This window comes from Ptiloglossa arizonensis, chromosome 10 (genome assembly GCF_051014685.1).
Source record: "Ptiloglossa arizonensis isolate GNS036 chromosome 10, iyPtiAriz1_principal, whole genome shotgun sequence".
Classification (NCBI taxonomy): domain Eukaryota; kingdom Metazoa; phylum Arthropoda; class Insecta; order Hymenoptera; family Colletidae; genus Ptiloglossa; species Ptiloglossa arizonensis.
In genome coordinates this window covers 1,653,339-1,672,272 of record NC_135057.1, presented here as the reverse complement: position 1 = coordinate 1,672,272, position 18,934 = coordinate 1,653,339, and the positions used below count along the sequence as shown (strand labels likewise).

At 35.5% G+C, this 18,934-nt stretch overlaps 1 protein-coding gene across 2 annotated transcripts in view; it reads right to left on the bottom strand.

The window, feature by feature from the left end:
• Positions 1-18,934, bottom strand: part of LOC143152172 (uncharacterized) — a 450,848-nt gene that overhangs the window by 223,783 nt on the left and 208,131 nt on the right. Inside the window, exon 1 of one of the 2 annotated variants that reach the window (XM_076322001.1) lies at positions 8,695-8,872. The exons of the other annotated variant lie outside the window; for it this stretch is intronic. Coding sequence (XP_076178116.1) covers positions 8,695-8,785 — 91 coding nt within the window. The 5' untranslated portion in view covers positions 8,786-8,872. Of the gene's footprint in view, positions 1-8,694; positions 8,873-18,934 lie in introns of those variants that run through there. 2 annotated transcript variants of the gene reach the window in all.

Genomic DNA, 18,934 nt, shown 5'->3' with positions numbered 1-18,934 from the left:
CGGGGTGGAGCGATCGGATTATTGCGAAGCGTAAAATAAATCTTCCTCTGGGTGGATTGCATTCGACTTCCCTGAATTTGTACCGGACGCGTCGAAGAGAAATAATGAGTTGAAGGGAGATATATCGGTCGGTAATCGCATTAGCCGAGTTCACCGTCGCGCTGCACTGTACAAGATTCTTCGTAAGTATTACGACCATTACGAAGTAAGAAGCGGTGGTGATAGTTTTGCACAGGCATTGGAACGAACTAGACATTCTTTTGGAATTTTAGACACGAGATCACCTACTTATTTCACTTTTTCCAATAATACGTATTTCGTAGCTACCGATCTTGCGTAAACATTGGAAAAAATAGGGTATCTTGTAGGAATTTTTAGCGAAACTTCGTTAGTTAGATACGCACTACCTTGTAGTTACGGTTCCATGGACCTCGTTTTATGCGATCTGTTTGTTCCAAAGATTTTCACGAAAGTTAATGGTGTAAATACGATGTTGAATAAATTTAGGATGAAAGTTCAAAGATTCGCGCATCATCCAACGAAATGGGTGCGTCCAAGGCAGGATCTGTTAAGTATTATCGACGAGTTCTGCTAGCAGACGTTCAGATAACAATTAAATTATACCTCTATTACCTTAAATACGATATATTGCGGGGAGAAAAGAAAGCCTAATCCCGTAATACCACTAGTAAAAGGAACGTGGACAGTTTCGATTAATTTTGTTCAATCGCAAGTCCTACGTAGGCCGACTGATACAAGCTTCGGTCCTGTGTAATTAACAAAAGTAATTATTTTCCAAAGTTATTATTATTTCCCTCTTCCTACCCACTATATTTAACCAATAGAACCTTCTATTTCTTTAAATTCTAATAAAAATTTATCGTACATCGAAGAAAACTCTACGTCTAGAGTCGAAAACGTGTTACTAAAATATTTGAATCAACTTTTACGTTAATAAACTTTTTTTCGTAACACGAGCACGAACCATCATCGATTTCTATTCATTTAAATGTTCTACAAATTTCCAATTTGCGATTCTCCGCTCAATTTTACTAATAATATTAACACGCCAAAAACTACAGTGTTAACGACGAATCGTGTACTTTACGATATTCGTCGATTAAAATATAACACACGAGATGAAACGATAAAAATTTACATCTTTCGAGACGTTACTTTTTATTTACCGTTATTAATTTTACATTCATTGAAGTATGTTCACGATTGTTAATTAACGACCACTTATTTTAGACACAAATTTAGTCTAAGTAACTTTATTCTCTGTCTTACGAATTTCCAAGCAAGGAATAAATTATAATCGCTTGAACTAAAAAACAAGGTTCTTTGTATCTAATATGTTAGAACCTGAAGATCGTTAAAACAGGCAGGTACCTCTTGAGAAGAATGAACAAAGTTCAGAGTTTAAAAAGATTAATGGAAATATTTTACGATGTTACGTAATTGTTGAAATAACAAGAATTATTCGATGGGAAAAGTTTTCTTTCATTATTGTGAATTAACTAACTCGGAGTAACGAAAACTACAATGGACGTATTACACAATTAAATTTCTGATGTAAAACAAACTTAATCTTCGAAATTGAAATAATCTAAATTTAAATATCCTACGAAACTTTTGATAAATATTACGGATATTTCTTTCAAACTACTTTCGATTATTTACGAAACAAATAAAAAATGTATTCGAATTTTCTTTCATAATTATTTCCTTTTCAAATTATACTTAGGCACTTTGTCTATTAAAATATCTATAAAACGATATAATCGCTAATTGAACATTGCAAATAATAATTTTGTTTACTTCGATCCAAAATCTTAGATAATACGAGTATATAATATTCAAGCATTGTTTGACTTTCGTTTGTTAATTGTTTTGACAACAATTTTGAATCCTATTTGAACATAAACAATTAGAACAAATAGTATATCGTAGAAAAGTATAATCGTAAAAAAGTTAATATATGAAAAATTCTTTTGAGAATTAAGAATAATAAAGTGGGTACTTGTATTTATTCGGTAATAGTTACCTTGCAAAAATTTCGTACTTCGAGCCAATTTAATTGAAAAATAATAAATGTTACGTATCCTGTAAAAGAAAACTTTAACAAGAATAAAAGTTTCCGAAACCATGAAAGATCAATACCTTTTGCTATTTGAATGTGCAGAACTGGAGTCCGATTGTGGCGCGCATAATTAATTTTCGACCTACATATGTATTTCATAATAATTCTACTCCGTGAATGTACAGTACCAGGCAAATATAGGACAAATGCTTCTCTCAAGATATTTCCAATAATGCGTTACTGACATTAAACCACTTGAATAGTTTATAATGAAATATCTTGTACGTTAATAGCAGATTTAATAAACGATAATAAAATAAACGTAAACTTCAATATGTAATATCGATAAGAAACTCGGAACAATATTCGATACGCGAGAAAATAATTATTACAGAAAACAATTGAAAACAGAGAAACAGTCGTGCGTTAAAATCGATAAATGGATTAGAACATTTGTCTCGACGAAGACTCCAATAATTTCATATTTTATCACTTTTAGTGTAATACCATTAATAATTTTCTCGCATTGTTCAATTTTTCATATTCTGCGTGTAAAATTATTTTTTTATTTTCAAATATACAGCCCGTGAAAGCTCTATTTGAGCTGGCATTTTATAACGATTATTTCACGACATATATGTTGAACAACATTTATGGAATCAGAAGTACAACAAGAAAGAGGGAAAAAATGATTTTTCCGATACCGTATGATCAAAACTATTTTCTTTCACACCGATTGAAGCAGCTATTAAAAGAAAAATTTAGTTCAAATTTAATTGCAACACAATACTAAAATCTAATGAAGCGTTCAATCGATATACATACATATACCGGATGACCTAATTTAATCTATAAATGCACATGTTCCGGAAACTAGGTTGAGTTTATAATATTCAAATACGTTAGGGAGTTTGTTACCTGCATAATTTGCCCATAATAATTGTGGGGTTGCTAATTTACAATAATAACTACAAGTTACGAAACTACAAGTTATTATTGAAAATATTCAAAAATTATATGTCTCGTTAAATGAAAAGTGGATGTTACATTATTGCGTGAAATGTATTACACTCGATGCAATATTGTTTTATTCAACGTGTATAATAAATCCACGGAAATATTCCACATTTTTGGTAAACATAACTTTCGTTACCTTAATTAAATTTGGAAATTTGGAAATCGCAACTTTATGGCTTAGGAGTGTTTTTCTGAAAACAAAACTGAATTTCTCGTTCGAACTGAACAAACCATGTATCGGTACGTAAATAAAGGCATTTTAAAAACTCGTATCTTTGGAACTTGCGTATATATTTTAACATTATTATATTGTATCGGTCTTCCTATTCTCTCTTGTAACTGTCATTTTTATGTCGATATACTTTATACATGTTGAAAAGAGTTTATACTAAAGAGTCAAAACTATAAAATATGTTTTTCACTATATCCAACATGTTTAATTGGCATAAGCACACATAATCCCAACTATTTAATTTGAAAAACCACATGTTACTATGTGCCATAAATGAGATGAGAATGTTATCATCACAGAACTCCGCCATATTTAAGGGGATAGTCAAGTTTTTGCACTTTAAAGGTGTTATAATTTAAAGATTTGAAAGTACACGTCCACAGAATTTTTTTAAAATTCGTAAAAATAACGGATCTGTAAATATTTGATCAAATATATTACATAATGTATACAAAATGAGAATATAATTGAAAATACGACCGTGTAACTACGAATTTGCGTAACTCAAGACCTCATAACTCGAGAACTCACTGTACTTTGGAATATTGTAGGCAAAAATAAACGTATTACACTGTTTCTTAATTTTTTACTATCTTAGTAAATTATATTCCTAAACTTCGGTACATCGATTACATTCATAAATCCTATCGCGGTATAATCCCCGTGATTTCGTTGGTGCAATAATGCAAACAAATTTAAATATCGAATATCGATTTTCTTATTGGATCGAGATTAGAATGATAATTGCACAAAAGAGGGTGTACCTTCGCTGGTTCTACGAGTAATACGTTGTCGTTGATTTTTTACTACGACGACGTTTCTCATCCGAAAAATGCACTTTCTTTTGTACGCGACGATGTAAATAATTGACTAGAAATGGTTAAAAGTATGCACCACGTTGAAAAGTCACGTTACAATTGTTAGGTGTAAGAAAACGTTCTACCTTTTTTTTATACCTACTTTTGTATGCGCTCTAAGTTGTAGATCAGTAGTCGGACTTGAACAAAAAGAGATAGAAGGAACAGATAGAACCCTCCAAGACTATTTAAGGAGCACTTTGCGTTTGTCGTTCAGTTTCTGTCAACCCCTTTGTATCATTAACATAGCTGAAGATAAAGTGCATTTACGACATTGCGTACTCTACGAGTTCCAAAAAGGCAGTAAGACGGTGCAAGCAGAAAGAAACTTGTGCAAAGTGTTTGGAGAGGCTACTGTAACAGCTGTAACCTGTCAAAGATGGATGTATTTTCTTTGCAAGATGAGTCAAGGTTGGGAAAATTATTAGACGTCAACGATGGAGTGCTACTGTGTATGATTCGAACAAATCCAACGTTAACCTCTGTAGATGTAGGTTTTAAACTTGGAATTTGTCAGACAACTGCTTTAGAACACATCGAAAAGCTCGGTTTTGTTTCAAAACTCAGCGTTTAGGTGCCACGCGAATTAAGCGGAAAACATTTAATGGACCGAGTTTCCATATGTGCTTCGAATCTCGTCTGTCAAAATGGGGAACCATTTTTGGACCGCCTAGCTACTAGAGATGAAAAGTGGATAGTGTATAAGAATGTAGAGAAAAAAACAACATATGTGTACCATGGTAAAACGCCACCGTGAACGTCAAAAGCGGGAGTTCGTGAAAAAAAGTTTATTTTGTGATTTTGATAGGAACGCAAAGGAATACTCTACTATGAATTACCGAAAGAAAACGAAACTGTTAATTCGGATCGTTAGTGCTCCCAACTTGAGCTTTCGAAGACAGAAATTCAACGCAAGTGGCAAACAAAAAATTTCATCTTTCATTGTGACAACGCTAGACTAGATGCGATAAGGAATACCAATAACTATCAAAGATAGTTCAATATTGCATCATCGGACTATCACTTATTCGGATCTCTGCAGAACTTTTTTGATCGAAATAAATACGTAATCTTTGAATGTGTTACAACGACAGTGGAAACATTTCTCGCGTTAAAAAGCGAGAACTTATTCTGCAGAGCAGTGAAGAAGCTACCAAAATGTTCCCTCGACTAACAAGGTAAATTATATTTTAGAATAAATTTTAAGAAATAAGTGAAAATAATCATCTTTGTTTTCCTTAAAAAAGAAAAAAAAAGAATGACCAAACTTTCCTTTACACTTGATACATATACACGTATAAATTGTTTCTAAACTCCGTGGGTGTATGTCCCAGCTCTAGGATCTTTAGGGCTATAAGGGAAACCGCCAGTTTCCATTGATCCGACAAGAGGAACAATCACGAGAGACCCGGTGAAAAGGCAACAATCGTTCCCCTCTATTCTTCGTGGACCGTTTATGTCGAGTCCTTCTATCTCCGCGCATCTTTCATCGGAATCCGGGTCTTAGACGAGCAATATTTGTGTTCTCGGGGCCTCGCAATTCCATCGATGCCATCTACGCGGTAGAGGGAGAGGGGGCGCGAATATTTTAGTCGTTTCGACTCGATCGCATCGTCGTTGCACAGGATAATCATACATGCAAATGCGCTTACAAATATCTCGGGATCGCTCTGGCCGTATTCGTCGCGGATGCCGCCGTAAATCTTGTTGAATAGATCGCACCAGGATTGGCTTATGGCTACCACCGCCAAAACGGGCCGGCGAGTAGAAAATACCGTAATCTCGACAGCAATGCGCGAGGAAAATTCCCATCCAACGAAAATACCCGTATCACCCGTTAATCTGTCCACCTCCGACTGTTTCCTCGCTTAAAGTACCTTTACGGAATTACGCGACGCGATAATGCACATGACGGGGCATGTTTAATCGCGACAGATAGAAAGAAGCGCTTAGGACGGCTTTGTTCGGGCAAATATAATGGCCGGCCAAGTTCCTCGAGATCCATGGAAATCCGTCTTGACGATTAAACGCGATAACGATTTTCCACCGAAACGTATTGCACGCTGGTTAGAGATGCAGGTACCGGTTGACCAATTGATTTCGATACATTCCTGTCGCATACCGTGGGTCGTGAAAGTAGCACACCTTGCACATCGTAGTGACGTAGATAATGCGAAAATCTAGATAATCGTATTGAGATTAAATTGTTTCGACGACGTTTGATTTCAGATTAACGTGATTCTTTTTACGCACGGTATTGTTTATAACAATTCTCTATTTTTGAAGATAAGGAAACGTTTCAATAATAATTTGACGAGGTTGATCGATGCGCTTACAAATATAATCGGTCCAGTTGAAACGATCAACAATTTGATAATACGTATACGATCGTTGTATTATTTTTCGCTCTTGTATTTAAAAACATTACTTTATATATATTGTTTTTTTCTTTTTAGAGAAATACACGAGAGTTTTGTGTATAAATTGTATAGTAAAATTCATTATGTACAAATACATTAATCATACATAATAAATTACATTGTACATAATTTATAAATACGTTAATAAGACCACATAAATAATTTACCGCGAAATATAATTTATAAATACGTTAAACGCATAATATAAATGATCGAATACGTTATATAAATGAAACAATTGCAGATCGTGTAATTGTCACGACGATGATGTCGATAAAGACTTGATTGAGACTGCTCGATGAGTTAGTTAAATATATATAAGTTCTACACACAAACGTACCTTCTAATATGGTTTAAATCGATTAAAATTAAAAATAGTTTCAGAAAACTAATAATATTTGTTGGACTCCTTGATGAGAAAACTTCAACGGACTACAATGTCGCATATAAATATATTAAAATATCACAAATATAATTGATACTTATAAGTATATAACGATATTTTTTTGGTCCTTTGTTACGAATGAAAACACTTTTATAATGATACCTTACTCTGGTACTTTCGTATTGGACGATTACATTTCGTAATAAAATTTAACACCATATTTACAGATTTTCCTTTTCAAGTTGCAGTGCTTACCTACAGTTTCACAGGAACAATCTATGAACAATTTTACGTTCTTAGTTTAAACCGTTCCTAGTAATATTATACGTTAATATTTTTCGGTAGATGTACTTTACGATCGTATTTGCTATGAAAAGTGGTTCTAAAACCGAAAGAATGCTCGGTTCAATTATGTTTAATAAATACCGATATAAATTATAACAACTTGCTCAACTTTCGATTTATGTACGCAGCGTTTAAAACGTTTCAATTAGAACATTATGGGACCGATTGTGAGTGGAGAAACAGCTATGACTTTGTTTCATCTTCGAAGGTTACAGTTCGTGTTTCGCTGGTGCTACATTATCGCATCGAGATTTCACGAATCAACGATGCGTCGAACGGAGCACTCTCGATAAAGTTATCGACAGCTCGAACTTAGCTCGAAACACCGACGTACAAGATATAAAATTTCTTTAGAACGCGAACGAACGGTATCGTAGGCGTGAATATGATTGGCAAATTTTCGTAGGGCCAAAAAATCGAAGCGACCCGAATTTCTCAGTAAAATAAAATCAATATGGACGGTATTTGGGTTCGTAATCGGAGCAAAAGAACTCTCACAATTCGTCGGAGAGGTTTCCGATTTCCCTGAGAAAATGCGATATAGACGAATAAATCTTGTCGTAACGAGAAATATTCGAGGGACCGCAACTGGCTGAAGCTTTATTCTCGTTACACGAGACATAGTTAAAGTTTCGTCTCTTCAACGAATACAATATTGATTCTATCCATCGTTTTATATCGTTTACTGATCCGTGCTCGACACAATTTCTGCTTTAAAATTACCATACATGAAAATCCAACGACAAGATCCACCGATCTCGGAGATGGTCGAATTTATTCCGAGCAATTTGCTCGTCGTCGAGAATAACATTTATCGATTATCTAATCGTAAGTCATCGAACCGTGTCAATTTCTAGACGGACAACTTATTCGATCCAGATTCACGCTCGAAAACTCGTTTTATCGTCTCGATATTACGTTTCTAATTTTCCAATAAATTATTTCACATTACACCGTTCGTGTGACCTATTTTCCTCGGCCCTGTTCGCGAGGACATCGTCGAAATACGCGTTCGAACTTGCACTTTGCAAAATATCGCGCTATATTCCATTATCCGATTTTCAAAGCATTCCGCGATACACTGTTCGCGTAACCTATTTCCCTCTTCGAGTTTCCGCTCGTGGAATATATCGGCACAGTTCGAACGTTTAATCCCGGCACACCCCATCGTGAAACCGTATCGTCCCGACTGACTCGCGTAGCCCAGGGAACGACATACTCGTGACATCGGTTCTCGCAACCACTTGTCGAACAAAAAGAGAAAATCGATCTCCTCGGTGGGCGGAAGCAACGTAAAGTGGACGAATCGTCGTTGATATAGAATCGTGGTAACGACGAGCGACGGATTTACTCACAGTTATCGTTCTTCGCTTGGACGTGGCCGGGGCCCTGGCACAGTGTCAGTGCCAGTAGCAGGAAGGCACATAGGTCCCCCGTAAAACACATTCCTGGTTATCGTTATTGTCACGCGCGCCGCATACTGAGAATCGAACGCAGCGTCCGCGCGATGCTCGCTGCCGTACGAGTGCGAGAAACGTGATATCGGGATCGCGAGAGTGGGCAGCCCACGAAAAAGTAAGGTAAAACGGGGAGAGAAACGACAGGAAAGTGTCGGCGAGGTCTCTCGAGACAACGAAAACCAACGAACCGCACCCCGCGCCGTATTACGCGCGACTGCTGCCGCTGCTCGGCGCGATTTTACGCGCGAACCGCCTCACTCGGTGGTCGCCGCGTATGCGCACTACCACCACCAGAAGGGTGTGGATAGGCGGGAGTTGAAAGGGTCTCGACGTACTACGCCGACACCCACGGTCATTGTTGAGGCGAGTTAATGAGCGAAACGATACAGGCTGGTTTTACGAGCGTGTCGTGGTACAGGGTGTGTCCGTGCGGCCACGTTTCGAGCACGCTGAGCGCTTTTGCGTACGGGAAAATGCTCTCGTAGGTAGTGGTGGGGGAGAGGGGTGGGGAGCTGGTGGGGGGAGGGGCAACGGAGGAGATAAAGAGAGAGAAGAATGGTTTCCCGTTAAATGGAATTGCATTATTCTTCTTCGGTGTCTTGCCCTTTGATCGGGACCGCTCGATGCGCGCGCGTGTCCAAAGTTCATTGTGTCGATTCCTTGAGCAAATATTGATGACTCGTGGAAGGGTGAACGCAGAACCACCCTTGTGCGAGCCGATCGGGACACGTCCCTGTACTCGTAAGCGAATTTTCGGACAATGGGACTACTCTTTCACGAGTTGCACTTTACACGAGATTTTCGGTACAACGAGAGTCGAAATTCGAGACGCACCGAAGCGATTCCGATTCATAGAAGTTCGTGAAGCGTCGGGAAACGATTAGAGACGGGAAATTGAAACATTCGAAAAACGCGTCTGTCGGTTTTGGTAAATTGGAACTTAGTGTCGTTCTTTTCTTTTTTTTTCGAATTTTAAAGCAAGACGTCGATTTCGATCCATTGGCCTCTTCGATCTACTTCCGAGGGACTCGATAATACCTACATTCGGTTTTCATGACTCATCAACAGGGTGACATATTTTAATCTATAATTGTATTACAGAAAAACCTATATTTTTAGCTATATATCCATAATTGTGTTATAGAATATATTACAGGCTTATATTATAAGCATAATATAACAATTGTTGTTCTAGGTTAAAGAAATTCGGGAGAAATCTTACGATAAATATAACTTTGTTTCAGCTAGGGTCACTTTCGCGATTTAAAGATCGCATTTATTATTCTAAATAAATCAATTTTTCGTATAAGAATATCGTATCCTGAACTTATCAGCGATTGCTTTTACGATCGAACAATTGTATAATACAATTTTTATCAATGGAACACAAAGAACACTTACTCTACATTTTTCTATGTTTTTAACATTTATTTTGTGTTTCCTATGTTTTTCGAGAACTTTTATTTCGTCTATTTTGTCTATTTGGTACTTCTCAAGAACACGTACTCTATATCTTTTTATATAATCGTAAACCGAGCGAGCACACAGATAACCTGTTTTTGCATTCGAATATCGTTTTTTCAGAAATATTATACCGCTCCGTCTCTCGATTATATTGCAATATCGTTATTTATTTTAAACGATCGATGCAAAGATCGTAAGGAAAAAATGACTCGGCGCAGTATCGTATTAATCTTAAAAGGTTATATATAGAACATCCTTACAACTGCTGGAGACAGTTCTAAGTATCTTTCGTATACCTATTAACTCTCCGACTCGGATAACGACGAGACGGCCAATTATTCTAAGTCAAACACCTCCATGGCTGTGGTACGCTCGGGGGGATATTTCACTTATAATTCGTGATCTTCGGACCAAAGAAATTATAGGCGCCCGCCTCGGTACTCCCGAGCACTGTGGCGCGGAATTCGCATTCAATTGTGTACGAAGAATCGAAATTTTGAGCGTTTACATATTTCTGGAGTACACGTATTTATGAATATACTTTGAAAATGTTAAGATTGTTCCTTGTCGTCGTTATTGAATTATAAACGCGAAAGTTTCGAGCATCCTCGAGCGATTCGAACGTTTGCGATTGTTCTTTCTTTCCTTCAGCGTTACGTGTGCGACGCCTAACTTGCAAAGTTAAACAGCGCAATTACGAGCCTATAATTAAATATCTCGTATCGTACACGTACACCGATTGATCTCTGTAACGAATGTAACTAAAAATTTGTACAACGATAAGATAGAATGTGAAACAAAATAGTACGATGTCGAACAGACAAACGTTAATGCATGGCATACCGTACACGCTTGGCCAAAGTTCCGAAAGGGAATTAAGAATGTCACTCCTAAATTCCCAGATCCTTAAAAATGTTCAATTTTCGAGCAACACGAATTTGAAAAACACTATTGCGACAAACCCGACACCACTCTATCGTACCGCGTAAATGAATTCTGCTTATTATCCCGGCATCGTATCGAGTCGTTAAAACTCCTCGCGCCGGCCCCAGTTATTTACCCTTGAAATTAAGGGAACCACTTGGCGAATTCAACAGACAATTGTTATCGTCATCGCGACACTTTTTTATTCAACAAGGCCTAATCTTCGACGAAAAAAATCTGCTCAACGATTGGCTCGACGGAACGTCAACTTCGGAGAGATCGCATAATGGCAGCCAAGGTGAAAAAGAGCAGAAAGTTCAGCCAGCTACAAAAACTTCTTCATCACGTTCGGCGTCGGGCAGATTTTAAATTCGTCGCGGGCGTCGCGCGAGGTAGACGTCAAAATGAAAGAACGGAGGCCCGCGACGTTGCAGCTGGTAGACGGAATTGCAAATCTTTATCACGAAACTCGCTGTCGTTCCAATAGAAAGTGTTTCGAAGATCCGTCACGAATTCGAATCTTGAGTATTGCTCCCGAAGGCGCACTTCACCGAAACTCTATTATGTATCGAAGCCAGTCGCGAAAGCTCGTCGTGCCTTCTGTAAACTACAAACGTACGAAGGGTGGAAGACACACGGTGTATTTGATATGAAATGAGTCAATTTCTATTGAATGAAAAATGCAAACCCTGAGTGACGTGAAAAAGAGAGCCTTCTCTTTTAAGAGGGCAACAAAAATATGACGATAACTCTGACAGCTACTTTTGATGCTTCGTACAAAATTTAACACGTACTGCGAACGATTAGACCGTTTATTTAACTAAATACGAACGCAAAATACGAAGAATGTATAATTGAAAACTGTAGAGGAACGACATTTTTCAAGTTTCGTTTTATTCAAATATAAATAACGATTTTTGTAATTTAAATACCGTTTAATATGAACGGTCGGAAATGTCTATGTACACTTTATAAATTGCGATGTTACGGAGAATTATTTCGAAAATTATATGAGTTATTAATTGTTTGTTAACTAAAACGAGGAATATTATTGGACCTACCCAATCATCATCATCATCATCATCATTATTATATATATATATATACATACTCCGTAATATTGCATCTAATGGTAGGCATTTAATTTAGAGAAATTGTTATATGTATAACTTTTACACTTTTTTAAAACTTGTATTATAATTTGGATACATACCTGAAAAGAGCCTGGTATTTAAGACTGAAATTTAATAAATACAAATTGTGGAATATTGCTCCGAAAGATCAATAAATTGATATATACTATTCTTTTTATGATTTTGATATACGTACAAACCAAAAGGAAACAAACAATTGTTAAAATAAGAAATACTTGATAAATAATATTATTTATAGAACTCGTTTAGAAAAAAAAAACGTCGAAAAATACAAAATTAAATGTCATATACATGTGCATAAAAATATCATAGATATATTAAAATATACAAAAATTATTGTCATTATTGGACTCTTCGTATCATATTTGATGGATCTATACAATATGTGTGAACAAGTTTATGTATAATATTTTGATAAAACTACTCTGTATTTGGCATTTATCGGTTATAAAATATGAAACATAAAAATTGAAATCTTAAATTGTGTCGTTTTTTACGAATGATTGACACATACACGACAAAAATCTAATTTGAAAATTGTTGAATATTATGGAACAACTACGTTAGCAGCAATTACTGGTACATGTTACGTGTGTATCGTTTGAAATACCCTGATCGATTAAAATATTTGTTAAGGCACAAAGTATTAAAGAAGCTCTGATTGTTAAAATACAAAGTTTAGAAAATCGAGTCATTTCCTGTGTCGGTCTTTTCTTCGAGGTTACATCTGATTTGCAACGCAACAAATACATGTGAATACAAACAAAACACAACCATGTTATAACTCTGAAGTCTATTTAGTAACGATAATCAATGGATGTGTAATACTTCGGGCTTAAAATTAATAAAAGGAACAAGTATTAACAATGTTCAATAATGGAAGGTTTCCGATAAGTACAGTAACCTTAAGTTGTTATTGAAAGAGCAAAGTAACGTGTAATGTGCTTATTTTTGAATATTTTTCGATTCTGTACAAAGTACTGTGGTATTTTGAAAATTTCGTTCGGACGGAGGTTTCGATCCTGTACGTTGACTCGAGTTTGGCAAATGCGGAGGATGAAGAAGTACCCATGGAATTTTTTCTAGGTCGAAAGCTGATGAACCGGAAAGGCTACGTCAATGAAAACATACGATGCAGCGATTCCACGGAACCTGAAAAAGGGGGCTCGAAGTGCACTCGAAAGTACCGCACTGGAACGAGACTCGATACATCAGAGAACGAGCCTGAAAAATAATATTTAAATTATATTCTTTAATACGCTGAATCGTGAAATAAAGTTCGATTAACTAGTTCAACTCATTGTACGGCTACATAAATAAATTTAAATGAATTCATGAATACGACGGTATAAATTTGTCGAAAGATAACCGAGATACTCTTCGGTATAGGCTACAAACAATGTAGTTCAATGGCTATGCAAAACAGGTTACCTTTAAATCACCGACAATCATTTCATAGACAATGTCGATTTTCATCGACACGATTTCACTGACATCGAGTTTCGTCGACATTGTTTATATACCAACACATTTTAATTAGCGATAAATGTTTTCATCGAAACATACTTCATCGATAAATATTTGTTATCGACACTCATTGTCAATTCATCGGTCGCGACTTTTATCAACAATGTACGATACATTTCCCTATACAAAATAATTATGAGGCAAATGATGAAAATTATTACGATGTATTTGTATTTTTAATTTATTAATTAACATGAGATTATTGACACAAGTAAGTGAATATCGGTGAAATAGTTGTCAGTAATTGAAAGGTAACCCATACAAAATATTTAAAAGTCAGTACGAAATATTGTGTAAATATTAATGAAAGCACTGGCCTCGGTAACAGTTTTATTATTTTATACTTAACTAAACAGCACTGAATATACAATTCAAAATTTGTTTCATTTATAATGTAAGACTCTAATTCCTTGAAATTCATTGTATTGTATTTGTATTCTAAACTGTATATTTTCAGGCTGGAAATAGAATATTTGTCCAATTTTTACCATTTCTTTAATACATGTAATTATAAAACAAAAATATTATCAGTTTGCTATTCACCTTCTCATTTTATCTGTTTTCCTAGTTAAACAAAATGAAAAGATAAAATCGTTAAAAAAATGAAATTCTACAAAGTTTTACTTTTATTTATAACATTCTTGTGTCAAAAATTAAAAGAACAAATAAACTAATTCATTTATAATTCAGTAGGACGAAACGACATTTCGTCTTATCGACTTCACTTTTTCCAAAGAATAAAAAATTGCAACAGCAGTAACAACAGCAACAGTAACAGCATCGGCTTTAATCGCAGGATTTAATGAACTTATTTTACATAAACACGACTGCGGCGTTGGTTCTGCACGCAGAGAACACACGAGATTAAATTCGTGTTTTAATTATTCGGGCGCATTGAAGATTTTATGTACGACTATAGTAGTATGACTCATTCTTTGTCAGACCTACTCTTACGTGGAAGTAGTAAAGTTTATATTAGCTCTGCAACGCGATGTTTGCGTCACGCAACGTTACACATATGATACAACTTTATTGCTTTCATTCCAGAAACATCTAATGTGGTTTGCGCTTAGGGGAGAATTCAATTCATTTCTTCTTTACCTAGTTGATCGCTATTATTTTAAACAGGAATAATCATGACGATACGCGAATAAAAAATTGATTTTTCTACCAATTTATCGAAACGAATGCTTTCTTATCAGCCATAACAAAATTTAGGAAAATCAACTTTACTGTTCTTTAATATTTTATATTAAACAACGATTGTTAAAATGAGACAATGCACTATACAAACATTATTTATACCAGCGTATTCGCATATTTACGTATGAAAATAAAAGTTACGTTTTGACGTAATTATATTATTATCTCAATTATTTTATAACAATAAATGAAACATAGCAGATGTAATTGAACATGTCCTGTCGCCTATGATACACAATTATCATTTTCGAAACACAAGAATGAAAATACTTTTACTTGATTAATTTGAAAGAAAAGGAAGTCGGTGACAAGGAATCAAGTTCATGATCCAGTATCTTCGTTCGTAATAGAAACCAAACGGTACCTATAGGCGAAAACAAACGTTTTAGCACTTGCTCCATAATGCCTTCCTTACGATACCGTAGAACGAAAAAAATTTAACTTGAACAAAAGCGTGATTTTTACTTTTAACTTGTTTTCTACTCGTTCAATGTACAACAGTGAAAAGAAAATTTTGCAACCTTTGTATCGAAGAAACTTCATTCGGTTGTTGTTAAACGAATAACTTCGTTCAACATTTAGGTTAGGTTTAAAGCAACGTTTCAACAACAACTCGCCTTCACCTCACACTTATTTTTTGCTGTAGCCAAATGTTCATCTCGACGCACCGTAGACGATGAATAAGAATAAAATATTAAGAATTGCAAATGTCCTTTTACAGCAAAATTAAGTATTAATTTTTACACAAGTAATTATTATCAATCTCGTACATCACTAAACAATTCATTTCTAAACTTTTTATCTCCTAAGTCTGGAGTGTTGCCATTAATTTGTGTTAAGGTACAACATGTTTAAAATAAAAAAGAAAATATTTCTTTACGAATAACTACGTTTAATATTGTCTATTCATGATATCCACGTGCTCTTCTATAATGTAAACGTGGTACCACTATGGTTACATAATTATATACTTATGGAATATAAGTTTTTCAGGTTACCTTTAAATTATCGATAATCGTTTCAATGACAATTCTTTCATTGACACAATTTCACCGACACCAAGCATCATCGACACTGTTTATACAACAACATGTTGAAATCACGGATAAATGTTTTTATTTCGCTAAAAAATATTGCCATTGATCTTTGTTTTATCGATACATATTGTTACTGATCCTCAAATATACCGACAAAACAAAGTACAACAAACGTTGTACACTTAATCGTTGTACATTCCGTTTGCTATATTATTTGCATTACAAGGAATAGATTCATCAGGGCAAAATCAGAATACTGTGGTACAAGTTCAACTATTGACATCTATTTGCGAGAAGCGTAAAATTTGCATCAACGGTTTCGTGTATAAAGAGTGCAAAAGTAGAGACAATCTGTTTCATCAGTTTTACCAAAAAAGCGGTAAAGAGGAAATAATTGTCAATACGGAAGAACACTAAGTAATTCTGTATAAGTTTCCTAAAACGGTTAAATAATGGTACACTTCTAACTTTCATGATTCTCTTGCTACTCGCAAGAAGATCGATTCGTTTCAATACCGAGGTACTCGTTAGCTGATTTTCGAAACTTGCAAATACTCGTTTGAAGATTCAAAATCAGTTTATGAGTATTAAATATTTTGCAAGTACAATGTACGAACGTCATATCTTACAAGTAAAACTTCAACTTTATAAAGTGAACGTTGGGTATTGAATTTGATTTAGATTTATAAGTACATATTGAACTTGGTTCCATCGCTATCCGTAACAGTGAGTATTGAATCCTAGCCACGATTCATCGATTATTCTCCGTTTCCAGTTCTATTTCACTTTCTGTCTCGTCCCCGTATCAACGCTGAAGGTGATTCTGGCAGGAAAGTTTGCCGCGTGGAAACTCGTTGCGGATTGTACACAGTTCTGGACCGATCGGAACTTCCATCGACCACACAGACTCTGTGTACGGGAATTAGACGTGTTAATTTACCAACTTGTTCCGGCTTCGCGAAGAATGATCTTACGCCTCGTCTCGCCTTGAAAGTGGATATTGATTCTATAACTTGAATTCATCACCGATTAATAGGTATTTCACTTTCGACGGATGGACGTGCACATCGAAGAATCAGCGTAGCTGTTTCATCCTTCGTTCATGCGTGGCGTGGTTGGACGATACTCGAAAAAGTAGGAACAGTCGCTTCGTTTTGCGCACACCTAAAATAAATTATGCAACCGCTAAAAAACTTGGAGCAAAACATTGTTTTGTTTCGTGTGTTCTAGAACAAAGAAAATATGCGATTACGCTTTCTAATATTCGATAGACTCTATTTAAAAAATGAAATAATGTTTTTGTAATTTTTTGCTTGCATCCGGTAGTAAGCGGTGTACGAAAAGAATGGAAGAGGAAAAAGTTTGAAAAAAGAATGCCATGGCTTGAATTAATTGCGAATAACCGTGTATTTTTTACCGAAAAGCCATTGGTTTATCGACACTGTGCGAAAAAGGCCTCGATATAATATATTTAACAATATATGAAACTGTAATGTACAAGACCATCGAGTTAAGGTATTAAAAATATAAAGAGAATGTGATACGTATTATAAGTGGAGTAAAGTGACAGCGTTTCGAAACCTCGATCGTTGCTTAATTATATTTTTAATATTTATCAAATTCTTTTTACTATCGTTTATCTTTTATCGGTTATTACATTACATTTTGGTCACCTATATCATTTGACATTTTATTGCACATTTTCCCTAGAAAAAATATTCAAACTTACCCTGCCAATTTTTTCCTTACATTCTCCATTTACAACAGAAATTCCAAACACATAATACTCTGCACAATACGTATACTTGTTCCAAATTAAAACTAAAACTAAATTCCCAATGTGGCACGTCACAATGTATCGCGTTCGATAAATTAATATATCGATGTCAGTATACTTTATCGCCTCCTTCAAAAAAGAAACTCATTTCGTAATATTGTGGTAGATACTTGCAAACTCCTGCGGCATGTTAAAACACTGGCGTACACTTAAGCTTTAACGAAAATTTAAATTTAAAATCAAATTTAAAGCCCCCGAAGGAAGTTTATTAAAAACGAAAATGAACGGCCAGTTATTATCCTTCCTCGTCCGCCTTAATCTACGTGAAAATTAAACCGACAATAATTTATGATTCGTGGATGATACACTGGCCTCAGAGCGGTGTTTTATACTGATATAATGTATTTTGCATCCCGTACGGATGATCGGGATTATTCGCGTTAAACTCCGAAGATGGTTTTTAACCTCTCGACACGGCGTTCGTTTAAAACACCAAATTTCTCACTTGCGTTCCGACTAGATAAAAAGCCACCCCCTTCCATCCCTAACTCGTATAACAGGATTTGAACGAACGAGTTCGGAAAAGTCCGTTGCAATTCAAGCCTCGAATTTAACGACGAAGCAGTCGATCGTATAATTAACAAAGAATTTAGCTCAAAGAGGAAAACGAAGAGCGACGAGGACTGCTGAAGAGTTCGGCACGAACTACTCCTACATTTCCCCTCGCTATCCTATTCTCTGTCACTTTTGCTCAGACATGTGTATTTTTACGAAAAAAAAATCTCGTCGTCCTCCATTCGCACCCTGTTTTAATTAATAATTGTGTCCATGAGCTAATAATGCCAATAGATTTCATTCGACTTCTTAAAAGAACTTATCTAACTATCGGAAAAATCGAAGTCACCATTGAACAGGTAATACCTCTTTGTAGTTCAACGTAAGGTGATAAGAGAACTCAGTTTTTAACAATCCGAAGTAATTAAAAGTAAGATTAAGAATTACATCGATCTTTCTCCATCATAGATTCGAACTGTAACAATCGTAATTTC